A 13,300-nucleotide genomic window follows, 5' to 3' on the forward strand; every position below is an offset into this window, starting at 1 on the left:
GACCACTAGAATGTAATCAGGTCTAGAACCTAGATATTTGGTTTGTTTGGTTTGTTTTTGTTTAAAGTCCTATTAACAGCCAGGGTCATTTAAGGACGTGCCAGGTTTTGGAGGTAGAGGAAAGCTGGAGTACCCAGAGAAAAACCACTGGCCTACAGTCAGGCAACTGCCCCACGTAGGATTCGAACTCGCAACCCAGAGGTGGAGGGCTAGTGATAAAGTGTTGAGACACCTCAACCACTCGGCCAGCGCGGCCCCTTCCTACATGGAACTTGGTGTTATGATAGCATGGTGTAAATATTAACCTAAGTCAGCCAATCAAAACATCCATTTAATAGGGGTGATTTATAAATGTCAGCATGTCCCGTGTGATTTGCTGACATTTAGTCACTTAGTACTTACCATGCCTACTACAGCTGCAGCCTTACAGATGCCCACATTGAGATACTGCATCAGAACTTCGTCCTCCTGTGGATGGGTCTTGTATAGGTCCAGTAGAACTTCCTGCATCCAATCATACTGCTCCCTCTCCATAAACAGGTCAGATAGGCACACAATCTGTAAAACAACATATGATTGGTCATAGAATCTGTAACAGAGCATGGGATTGGTCAAATAATTTGTAACACTGCTCCCTCTCCATAAACAAGTCAGATAGGCACACAATCTGTAACACAACATACAATTGGTCATAGAATCTGTTACAGAGCATGTGATTGGTCACAAAAACAACTTATTTGGAACAAAATATTTAATGAGCATACTTTTGGTCATTTAGATAATTTGTATGTGATGGTTTGCCAAAAAAATCTAGAACTGGTCATTTCATTGGTTAAACGACCAAGAAATGTGGCATTTACAGTAACCAACAAATATGTACACAATTGAAATCAAGTTGTGAAAAGAATACGTACCGACTTGACAACCTCATTCTTGAGCATAAGGGGTGGCCTGGGATTGGTCAACATCCATTGACCATACAGCTCTAACAAAAACTGGAGACAGGAGTGTATGTCCAGTCCACTGAGGTTCACTGACCGCTCTCGACGCTCTCTTTCAAATGACAGCAGCGGAAACTGTTGGCGCGACCGGCCAGGTGTGTCAGGAGAATCTGTGGTGGGGCTATCTAGGGAATCGGTCGTGTCCGATTCAGCTATGTGGAAATCAAGTGCCCCGACAACTGACCATATAGCCTCTATTGCAATCTGTAAAATATCAATGTAAAGTCTATTATAAACAAACTTTTTAAGAACATGTCACACACTTGAAATCGTCTTCTGTGAGCCTTTATCAGAACCTCAATACAGACCCCCTCCATAATGGAGAAATTAAGTGGCGTCTGTGAACAAAAGCAGAAGATATACAACTTTGCAAGAATGAACTGAAGTGAAAGTGCAGTAATTGTTACGAACCTGTCCTAGAGTGTAGTCGTCAGACATGATTTCTCTCTCTAAGTTACTGTCAAACATGTACCTCAGCAGGTCCTTCTCATCACTACTACTGCCCGACCTCACCAGCCTAAACAGACACAAGGGCTATATAAATTGTAGGGTTCAATCTTCAAATGTTGTAGAAAATTATTTAATTTTTCTATCTCCTGTTGTTTAAAAGTTATATGTATCTAGATTATTTCTTTGGAAAAAATTATCTTGAATTATCTAAAAATTTGAATGAAGTTTTTTATTCAGACAGTTAACAATTACAAAATTACTACGAGAAAGAAAACTGTACGGCCATAATGTCACAATTACGTACCTACGACAGTGTAGATTATGGACTTCCTGTTCGATCACACCTCGTATCACAGTCAGCTTCTTCCCACATCTGTTAACAACACAAGTAACACCAGCTTAAAAAGTTTGAAGCAAAAAGGATGTACGTTTTGAAATTGGAATTATGAAAAGTTCTTCAATTTTCTCAATATTTTCAATTTACAGATTTTAATAGTGAAGAACAGAAACCTTTAAAAATATAAACAGCAAGCCCCTATGTCCTTACAAATATTGACGTATACACTAGTATGTCAGATATTGGTATGTCTACCTGGTATGAAGGAAACCAAGGGGCTTGTCCCGCGGCCGGATCTCGTAGGAGCTGTAGCTGGTGTTGCCTGGTACTGGGATTAGCGTGGATTGTATAAGGAGGGATGTGATCGCCTTTACTGCCATCACTGTACACTGGGCACGCTCCATCTCCTCCTGGGGAAGATACACCAGGGTTTTATTCACTTACTGAATTATTTAAATCTTAAAAATTCAACTTATATCCTAATCTCCTCCAGGGGAAGATACACCAGTGTCTTATTCACTTACTGAATTATTTAAATCTTAAAAATTCAACTTATATCCTCATCTCCTCCAGGGGAAGATCCACCAGTGTCTTATTCACTTACTGAATTATTTAAATCTTTAAAATACTACTTATATCCTTATACTCCCTTGGGTAATTTTTAAAAATTTTAATAAGAAACAGCCATAATAGACTTGTTGAATAACAGAAGTCTGCATTTCCAAAGAATGGGGTGTATACTGGGTCAAATATGATACTTACAGGGTGAACATGGAATAATCTTCACACTTTTTTTAAATCTTAAATTCTTATTTTCAAAACGAAATATATTTCATTTTATCAAACTGGACAAATAAACATCATAGAGCTTAAACTGGTCCCTGGTAGTTCATATAAACAAATCTGTGTGTCCATTTTAATATATAACATTTCAGATATAAATCCTTTGTCCATTTTAATATATAACATTCCCAATATAAATCATATAACGTGTAGATTTAAGGCTCGCTAGAAACTTAACTAAGATGGCGATAACGAAAACGTGAAGATAACACTGACACTTACCTCAGGGGAGACAACCATTTCCTCTCCGTTTGACGGCATTGTTACCGGATTAACAACTGATAACAAACTCATCCAGGTCTCCTCAAACTGCTGTCGGTTTATCCAACCTATCAAGAAACAAACTCACAAACTAAATATTTCTCAAAACCTGAACGACCCCGATTTCCTTTTGCCAATTTAAGAGAATAGAAGATATTAAGAGCTGCGGAATAAAAGCTGCCTCATTATTTTTCAGTTACCATTCAGGAATTATTTTCATAACAAAAAAATATTTGTTCCCTCAGCGGCATCGTAATAAAAGCTCTACAAAGCTTATGTTGCTTGTTACCATGTACAGACGATAAATAAAGGTTATTTTCATTTTTTTTTTTATTATTTTTCATAAATAAGCAGAAATCATTTCCCTGCTTTATATCAATAATTTAGATAATTGATCCTCCTCTTTCACCAATTATGTAGATTTCCGAGGGTCATACCGAGGCAGTTTATCCTAAATATATATTCTCTCAGCACATCCTTATCTTCCAAGAAGTCAACTGGCAGGGGAGGTAACTTGGTCTTAGGTTCCCCGTTTGGTGACGGTATCCAGCCCATCTTCCACACTATGGACGGGGTTCTGGCATAACTGTTGAGCACTGGTTGTCTTCCTAAACCTGAGGACAATAAGTTACCAGAAGGTAAAATACATTCATCAGGTTTCCTTGTTTCAAATGCAAAATTGCAACTCTATGGAGTCACATACCGAAAGAAGCATATGGAGTGAAAATATTACTCTTTTTATCTTTCATATCAACCGAGCAAAATACTGTTTAGTCTTACATTTATTTTCATTTCATAAAATCTTAATATGAAACCTGTAAAAAATAATTTATCCTTCATATCAACCGAGCAAAATATCGTTTAATCTTACATTTATTTTCATTTCATAAAATATAAATATGAAATCTGTCAAAAATACTTATGATGCACATACAGAGAATATGAATACTACTAAAAGTAGAATATTTCAATACCTTTACCTACAGTTTGGATGGATATGACAGATTTACCTGTGATAATGTTCTGACAGATTTACCTGTGACAATGTTCTGACAGATTTACCTGTGACAATGTTCTGACAGATTTACCTGTGATAATGTTCCTGAGATTTTGTTGTAGAAAGCTTGGTATCGTCTGGGACCCTCCCGACAAATGTCGCTGAGAAAATTCCACTAGCTCTGACACCTGGTCACATGCCCGAATGATCAAATCTACAGAAAACACAAAGTTCACTTGTTAGAAATGTGTCAAAATATAGAAACATTCCATCATCAATGAAATATTTTTCTTTATGTTCTAAATGAATTGTTGGAATAAAATAAGTCAACATTGTCCATATCAAATTTTTTGGAAACTATGAGAAGAACTTTTTTCAGGGTTCATAACTGTATTCCAAAAACAAAAATATATATACTTTTGAAGCAAATCAGTCTCATATCACAATAATGTTTCTTTTTTGCCAAAATTTTGTTCTTCTGATGAAATAATTTTCAAAGCTGACTAATTTTCTTACAAATCTACATAAAATGAATTCTTAGGGATTCAATTTATTTCAAATTAAGACTACAGATTTCATAAGATAGCTCCAGCTCACAAATGTTTTTCTAAAATCTCAAGAAAAAACCGTTACTGTAACCACAAGTATCTATATCTTTATACTGACCACTCAGAGTTTCCTTGGAATGATCACATGAGTTTTGTACGGATGTTGAAACCAGCTTCTCTCCTGGGACCACCATTACTGAAACAGACATACAATAATACTACTAGTTTGTCAAACTTATATACTTTCAATTCTACTTTTATCTGAAACACAGTCAGCATGACATTTTCAACTGTAGTTCAAAAGATCTTAAGTTGAAAAAATAATTAGTTCTATTTTCCAATTTGACTGCATGGCAATGAAATTTGATCCCAAAAGAACATTCATGCACGACATCAGCACCTGATCGCAATTAATGAGTGGAAAGAAAACACAACCATGAATCAGAAGGGCTTACATGTGTACAAACCTTTTTTCATTATAAGTATAAATCCTTGCTCTACCAAAGGCTATTCCAATAAGATTACTTATGCGAGTAGACAGTCTGGTAGGCTATTCCAATGAGAATACTTACGCGAGTAGACAGTCTGGTAGGCTATTCCAATGAGAATACTTACGCGAGTAGACAGTCTGGTAGGCTGTTCCAGTAAGTGCACACACCCAGGAGGTGTGCTGTTTCTGTCCTATCACAATGGATAGTTGGGGATGCTGAAGGATCAGGGACATACACTGTAGACAGCTGTTGAGACGCTCAGACGTGGGTAGTAGGTCATGGTGGAACATCCAGTCGATCATCTACACACAACAAAACCAGGGACAATTAGTCAACTGAACCATTGTACTATCAGACAACCAAACCATGTACTATCAATCAACCAAACCATGTACTATCAATCAACTAAACCATGTACTATCAGTCAACCAAACCATGTACTATCACAACCAAACCATGTACTATCACACAACCAAACCATGTACTATCAGTCAACCAAACCATGTACTATCAGAAAACCAAACCATGTACTATCAGAGAACCAAACCATGTACTATCAGTCAACCAAACCATGTACTATCAGTCAACCAAACCATGTACTATCAGACAACCAAACCATGTACTATCACACAACCAAACCATGTACTATCAGTCAACCAAACCATGTACTATCAGACAACCAAACCATGTACTATCAGTCAACCAAACCATGTACTATCAGTCAACCAAACCATGTACTATCACAACCAAACCATGTACTATCAGTAAACCAAACCATGTACTATCAGTCAACCAAACCATGTACTATCAGTCAACCAAACCATGTACTATCAGTCAACCAAACCATGTACTATCACAACCAAACCATGTACTATCACAACCAAACCATGTACTATCAGTCAACCAAACCATGTACTATCAGCCAACCAACCCATGTACTATCAGTCAACCAAACCATGTACTATCAGAAAACCAAACCATGTACTATCACAACCAAACCATGTACTATCACACAACCAAACCATGTACTATCAGTCAACCAAACCATGTACTATCAGTCAACCAAACCATGCACTATCAGTCAACCAAACCATGTACTTTCAGACAACCAACCCATGTACTATCACAACCAAACCATGTACTATCAGTAAACCAAACCATGTACTATCAGTCAACCAAACCATGTACTATCAGTCAACCAAACCATGTACTATCAGTCAACCAAACCGTGTACTATCAGTCAACCAAACCATGTACTATCAGCCAACCAACCCATGTACTATCAGTCAACCAAACCATGTACTATCAGAAAACCAAACCATGTACTATCAGTCAACCAAACCATGTACTATCACACAACCAAACCATGTACTATCACACAACCAAACCATGTACTATCACAACCAAACCATGTACTATCAGTCACCCAAACCATGTACTATCACAACCAAACCATATACTATCACAACCAAACCATGTACTATCACAACCAAACCGTGTACTATTAGAAAACCAAACCATGTACTATTAGTCAACCAAACCATGTACTATCAGTCAACCAAACCATGTACTATCAGTCAACCAAACCATTTACTATCAGTCAACCAAACCATTTACTATCAGAAAACCAAACCATGTACTATCAGTCAACCAAACCATTTACTATCAGAAAACCAAACCATGTACTATCAGCCAACCAACCCATGTACTATCACAACCAAACCATGTACTATCAGTCAACCAAACCATGTATTATCAGTCAACCAAACCATGTACTATCAGGAACCCAAACCATGTACTATCACAACCAAACCATGTACTATCAGAAAACCAAACCATGTACTATCAGAAAACCAAACCATGAACTATCAGACAACCAAACCATGTACTATCAGAAAACCAAACCATGTACTATCAGTCAACCAAACCATGTACTATCACACAACCAAACCATGTACTATCACACAACCAAACCATGTACTATCACAACCAAACCATGTACTATCAGTCACCCAAACCATGTACTATCACAACCAAACCATATACTATCACAACCAAACCATGTACTATCACAACCAAACCGTGTACTATTAGAAAACCAAACCATGTACTATTAGTCAACCAAACCATGTACTATCAGTCAACCAAACCATGTACTATCAGTCAACCAAACCATTTACTATCAGTCAACCAAACCATTTACTATCAGAAAACCAAACCATGTACTATCAGTCAACCAAACCATTTACTATCAGAAAACCAAACCATGTACTATCAGCCAACCAACCCATGTACTATCACAACCAAACCATGTACTATCAGTCAACCAAACCATGTATTATCAGTCAACCAAACCATGTACTATCAGGAACCCAAACCATGTACTATCACAACCAAACCATGTACTATCAGAAAACCAAACCATGTACTATCAGAAAACCAAACCATGAACTATCAGACAACCAAACCATGTACTATCAGAAAACCAAACCATGTACTATCACACAACCAAACCATGTTCTATCACACAACCAAACCATGTACTATCACAACCAAACCATGTACTATCAGACAATCAAACCATGTACTATCAGAAAACCAAACCATGTACTATCAGTCAACCAAACCATGTACTATCAGAAAACCAAACCATGTACTATCACAACCAAACCATTGTACTATCACAACCAAACCATGTACTATCAGACAACCAAACCATGTACTATCAGACAACCAAACCATGTACTATCACAACCAAACCATGTACTATCAGACAACCAAACCATGTACTATCAGACAACCAAACCATGTACTATCACACAACCAAACCATGTACTATCACAACCAAACCATGTACTATCAGTCAACCAAACCATGTACTATCAGAAAACCAAACCATGTACTATCAGACAATCAAACCATGTACTATCACACAACCAAACCATGTACTATCACACAACCAAACCATGTACTATCACACAACTAAACCATGTACTATCACAACCAAACCATGTACTATCACACAACCAAACCATGTACTATTCAATGGTCATTGCTCTGACTTTTTTAAGAACATGGCATACAAAAATCATGTATACAATATTTAGATTTAATTTAGAATTTGATTCCATGATGAGTTATAACATAGATAAATGTTTTAATGCCTAATTCCTACAGGGTCTCGACTTGAATGTTGAGTTTCACCTCTTGAGATGATGATTTTGATGTGAGCGTGGTAAAGACACATGAATAGAATTGATCAACTTGTGGGTCTGAACACTTGGGAAATAAACATTGTAAATTTACAGAAAGAGAAAACCAACTTACCTCTGCACACAGCACGCAGAACTGACCTATATCACAGTGAGATTCGGCAGGCACCTCTGGTTGCCAAGGAAACGTAGACAAAGTTTGAATGTAAATGTTTAACGACGACACTAACATAAACACCATATCTGACCAAGACGTGTCCGAGAAAAAGTCGTCCATTTTTTCTAGATAACGTGTGCGTTTGGCAGTCTTTGAGTCAGTGCCGTACTTGACCACTTGGTGGGGCGTAGGGAGCATGTTGATGATATTATTTATGTGTCGTATAAGGGTTAGCTGAGCGGCCTGCAGCAAGGGGTCAAACACAGGCTCCTGAGGGATCTTGTTGCCCTCACTGTCCAGGATATCACTGGAGTCGTTGTTTTTTAAGAGTGTATTGTGAGCTCCCAGTAATATACACTCTGGGAGAATGCATAGGTCAAATTCCTGAAACGCACCAATCACAAATACTTTAACAAATACTTTAACCAATCACAAATACTTTAACAAATCAATAATTTATTCATTTGTTAAAAATGATCGTAACTAGACTTGGCTTTTCTTCTTACAAAATCAAGATTATTCTGGGAATGATTATTTAAAAATTCAATAAACTAATACAATTTATCTAATATTGTCAAAAGAAAGAGAAAACATTGGATATCTGTAAATACATTAGTCATGATTATAGAGAGGATATCGGTGTATGTAAGGTTACGTACCTTGGTCATAGAGAGGATATCGGTGTATGTAAGGTTACGTACCTTGGTCATAGAGAGGATATCGGTGTATGTAAGGTTACATACCTTGGTCATAGAGAGGATATCGGTGTATGTAAGGTTACGTACCTTGGTCATAGTGATGGAGAGAATATCGGCGTATGTAAAGTTACGTACCTCGGTCATAGTGATAGAGAGGATATCAGTGTATGTAAGGTTACGTACCTTGGTCATAGAGAGGATATCGGTGTATGTAAGGTTACGTACCTTGGTCATAGTGATGGAGAGAATATCGGCGTATGTAAGGTTACGTACCTCGGTCATAGTGATAGAGAGGATATCAGTGTATGTAAGGTTACGTACCTTGGTCATAGAGAGGATATCGGTGTATGTAAGGTTACGTACCTTGGTCATAGTGATGGAGAGGATATCAGTGTATGTAAGGTTACGTACCTTGGTCATAGAGAGGATATCAGTGTATGTAAGGTTACGTACCTTGGTCATAGTGATAGAGAGGATATTGGTGTATGTAAGGTTACGTACCTTGGTCATAGTGATGGAGAGGATATCAGTGTATGTAAGGTTACGTACCTCGGTCATAGTGATAGAGAGGATATCAGTGTATGTAAGGTTACGTACCTTGGTCATAGTGATGGAGAGGATATCAGTGTATGTAAGGTTACGTACCTCGGTCATAGTCATAGAGAGGATATCGGTGTATGTAAGGTTACGTACCTTGGTCATAGTGATGGAGAGGATATCAGTGTATGTAAGGTTACGTACCTCGGTCATAGTCATAGAGAGGATATCGGTGTATGTAAGGTTACGTACCTTGGTCATAGAGAGGATATCGGTGTATGTAAGGTTACGTACCTTGGTCATAGAGAGGATATCAGTGTATGTAAGGTTACGTACCTTGGTCATAGTGATGGAGAGGATATCAGTGTATGTAAGGTTACGTACCTTGGTCATAGTCATAGAGAGGATATCGGTGTATGTAAGGTTACGTACCTTGGTCATAGTGATGAAGAGGATATCGGTGTATGTAAGGTTACGTACCTTGGTCATAGAGAGGATATCGGCGTATGTAAGGTTACGTACCTTGGTCATAGTGATAGAGAGGATATCGGCGTATGTAAGATTATGTAGTTGCTTGGCACATGCTCTTGGATTACAATCGACACTGAAACACTGGTTCTTCACTATCGATACATAGCACTCCTGAAAGGGAAAAGCATACCACATTTTAACTGACAATTTTAAGTCCATATATAAATATAGTTTTATTTTTCTGATGAATGAGAAGATTGTGAAAATGAACTGAAATAACCTATATTTAAGAAACAAGAAGAACAATGAAAATGTTATTGATTAGGTGTAATTCACTTGTCTGAAGTTTACCTTAAAGCATGTTTTATAAAGCATGTTATATAAAGCATGTTATATAAAGCATCATTTCACAGGTGCCTTAACCTTGTTTATATTGCAAAACATACAGCAATTACATATGTAGTTATCAGTATTAGTTTTATTTGAATTAAATCATGTAGAATCAGCTAGGTGTTGTAGAGTAATAGAATCTATCATGGGTCTGTTCCGTGGACAGGGATATCTCAACCCGAGTCAGTAAGAGTTTGGCCAGTCAGCACGAGGCTTACCGAGTGCTGGCCAGCCAAACTCTTACACGAGGGTTGAGATATTCTTGTTCGCGGAACAGACCAGTGATTGATTATTTTTCTCACATACTTGCAACTAAACGTAAGTTTTTATGAAAGTTTTTCATTGTGCCATCTTCAATGCTTCTTTGAATGTACGTCAAAATTGATGATGTCATCATTTACGACTTGGTTAACGTAAAATGATGACGTTACGTTATTGTGAGCAGTGTCATATAGCGCAAGCCAGCTATCTTTACTCCTCTGTGTAAGATCGATTTATCTTTTCCCTAGCAACCGCCGGACAACCATGTGAAGTGTGTGAGAAGTATACTGACCTTGCTAATGTGTATATCAGACAGAGACTCGAGGACTGAGGGCGAGGTGTTACTGGTATACTGACCTTGTTAATCTGTATATCAGACAGAGACTCGGGGACTGAGGGCGAGGTGTTACTGGTATACTGACCTTGTTAATCTGTATATCAGACAGAGACTCGGGGACTGAGGGCGAGGTGTTACTGGTATACTGACCTTGTTAATCTGTATATCAGATAGAGACTCGGGGACTGAGGGCGAGGTGTTACAGGTATACTGACCTTGTTTATGTGTATATCAGACAGAGACTCGGGGACTGAGGGCGAGGTGTTACTGGTATACTGACCTTGTTAATCTGTATATCAGACAGAGACTCGGGGACTGAGGGAGAGGTGTTACAGGTATACTGACCTTGTTAATGTGTATATCAGACAGAGACTCGGGGACTGAGGGCGAGGTGTTACTGGTATACTGACCTTGTTAATCTGTATATCAGACAGAGACTCGGGGACTGAGGGCGAGGTGTTACAGGTATACTGACCTTGTTAATCTGTATATCAGACAGAGACTCGGGGACTGAGGGCGAGGTGTTACTGGTATACTGACCTTGTTAATCTGTATATCAGACAGAGACTCGGGGACTGAGGGCGAGGTGTTACTGGTATACTGACCTTGTTAATCTGTATATCAGACAGAGACTCGGGGACAGACAGCGGGTGAGGTTTCTCCTTGACTATATCAGCTATATCTTCTGGTTGTATCTCCATCCTCAGCTTCTGTAGCAGGGATACTAGACGGGCATGGCTTTAAAACACAATATTTCAAATTATCCAAATTATGAATCAGAAACTACGAAAAAATTCAACATATCTATATCAGCAATTATTTTCTATAATGAAAGAATCGCTAAACATTGTAAGACATTAGAGAATACATTTCAACACTACCCACTCACCGTTTAGTAAGTTTGTTGCTTTCCATGTATTTAAGAAGCTTGTCCAGGTCTTCGAGAGGCAGCTGTTTAAAGGCATCCTAAAAAACAAGAAATTAATTTCCTATAAAAACAAGACATCTCTGTGACACCTATCATCACTGTTACACTCACCACTTTGATCCGTTATATTTTTATCTCTACTTACAGTACTAAAAATCTAAAAAAAATAATCTCTCATTATAATTACCTCCCTTGAAATGAGAATGTGAATGTTTAGAAGACAAATTCTAAATATGTGTGTATTTCTGTAAAATTAGTATATTCCAGTATCACTTATAATCATATTATGCATACATTTATTCTTCAGCTTCAAAGAATCATTTAGAGCCAAATAATATATACCTTATTCAACCTATTAACCTAAACGTGCCTGACCCAATAAGCGTACCATGGAGCCACCTTTTTTTAAGAAAAGATGATGAGTGCACTTATCAAAACATAAAAAGTTTCCTACTTCTCTGATCCACCAATATAACCTTCAGTCTTTTAACCAAAGATTTAATATTGTTTTCACTACATAAAGGTATGTAAATGAAAAACAAAGTTATTTTTTTCAACCCAGATTTCCGAGGAAATTTTTCTCTGAACATGGTTTCATTTAAGCCTGCCCTTTTCGTATTTTTTGTAAGTGCACTTTGTGTTTATTTTTTACATACAGTATTGAAATTTTAAAACACTATGACTTTTTTTTTACCTGTACACTATCAGCCAGCAACATCTCAACCCTCTTACAGGCGATGCTGTCACAGATGCGTGCCACGGCCAGGTGGTGAGTGTTCAGGAACTTATCTATAAGCAGCGTGAGGAGGGAGCCCGTCTGTGATAGGTGAATCGCCTCCAGACACTTCATCGTCTTCCTCACTAGTGACGGCTGTTATATAGAACACGGTATACACTTAAATCACTTACATCAGTCAGTCAGAAATAGTATAAGTGTCAGCTGTTATATAGAACACAGTATATGCTTAAATCACTTACATCAGTCAGTCAGAAATAGTGTAGGTGTTATTATTCAGGAAAATTATTTTGGTTTCAGGAAAATGATTGTTAATATATATTTATTAAGAACTGAATTATTTTCATTCTTGGTAAGTGAAGAAAATCTTTTTCCACGAGGAAATTTTTGATTGAAAAATGAATAAGATTAAAATGAATCATTGTCAGATTGGTAAAGAACAGAATTTCGTTTTTAACTAGATAAAACAATGATGGAAAATATATAAGTATTGAAAAGAATATGACTTACTTTTGAGACGTTTTCACACCTAGCATGTATAGCCTGTATAAACAAACTACTGGCAGACGAGTTTCTGTGTATGGCACTGAAAATATAAATCATTGAAATGTCATCGAGACAGTTCTGCAATGGCCATAGACAAGT

The 13,300-nt window shown here is 37.5% G+C and overlaps 1 protein-coding gene across 1 annotated transcript in view; it reads right to left on the reverse strand.

Moving 5' to 3' along the window:
- LOC117338816 (huntingtin-like) overlaps positions 1–13,300 on the reverse strand; it is a 55,661-nt gene that overhangs the window by 15,288 nt on the left and 27,073 nt on the right. Inside the window, exons 34-49 of the mRNA XM_033900169.1 lie at positions 13,166–13,241; positions 12,614–12,790; positions 11,881–11,957; positions 11,597–11,729; positions 10,055–10,174; positions 8,256–8,681; positions 5,053–5,230; positions 4,556–4,633; positions 3,981–4,103; positions 3,330–3,506; positions 2,854–2,960; positions 2,044–2,198; positions 1,756–1,824; positions 1,413–1,518; positions 915–1,205; positions 403–558 (exon numbers count right to left, since the gene is read on the reverse strand). Of these exons, the coding sequence (XP_033756060.1) occupies positions 403–558; positions 915–1,205; positions 1,413–1,518; positions 1,756–1,824; positions 2,044–2,198; positions 2,854–2,960; positions 3,330–3,506; positions 3,981–4,103; positions 4,556–4,633; positions 5,053–5,230; positions 8,256–8,681; positions 10,055–10,174; positions 11,597–11,729; positions 11,881–11,957; positions 12,614–12,790; positions 13,166–13,241 (2,449 nt within the window). The remainder of the gene's footprint in view (positions 1–402; positions 559–914; positions 1,206–1,412; positions 1,519–1,755; positions 1,825–2,043; positions 2,199–2,853; positions 2,961–3,329; positions 3,507–3,980; positions 4,104–4,555; positions 4,634–5,052; positions 5,231–8,255; positions 8,682–10,054; positions 10,175–11,596; positions 11,730–11,880; positions 11,958–12,613; positions 12,791–13,165; positions 13,242–13,300) is intronic.

The sequence above is a fragment of the Pecten maximus genome, chromosome 12 (genome assembly GCF_902652985.1).
Source record: "Pecten maximus chromosome 12, xPecMax1.1, whole genome shotgun sequence".
Classification (NCBI taxonomy): Eukaryota; Metazoa; Mollusca; class Bivalvia; order Pectinida; family Pectinidae; genus Pecten; species Pecten maximus.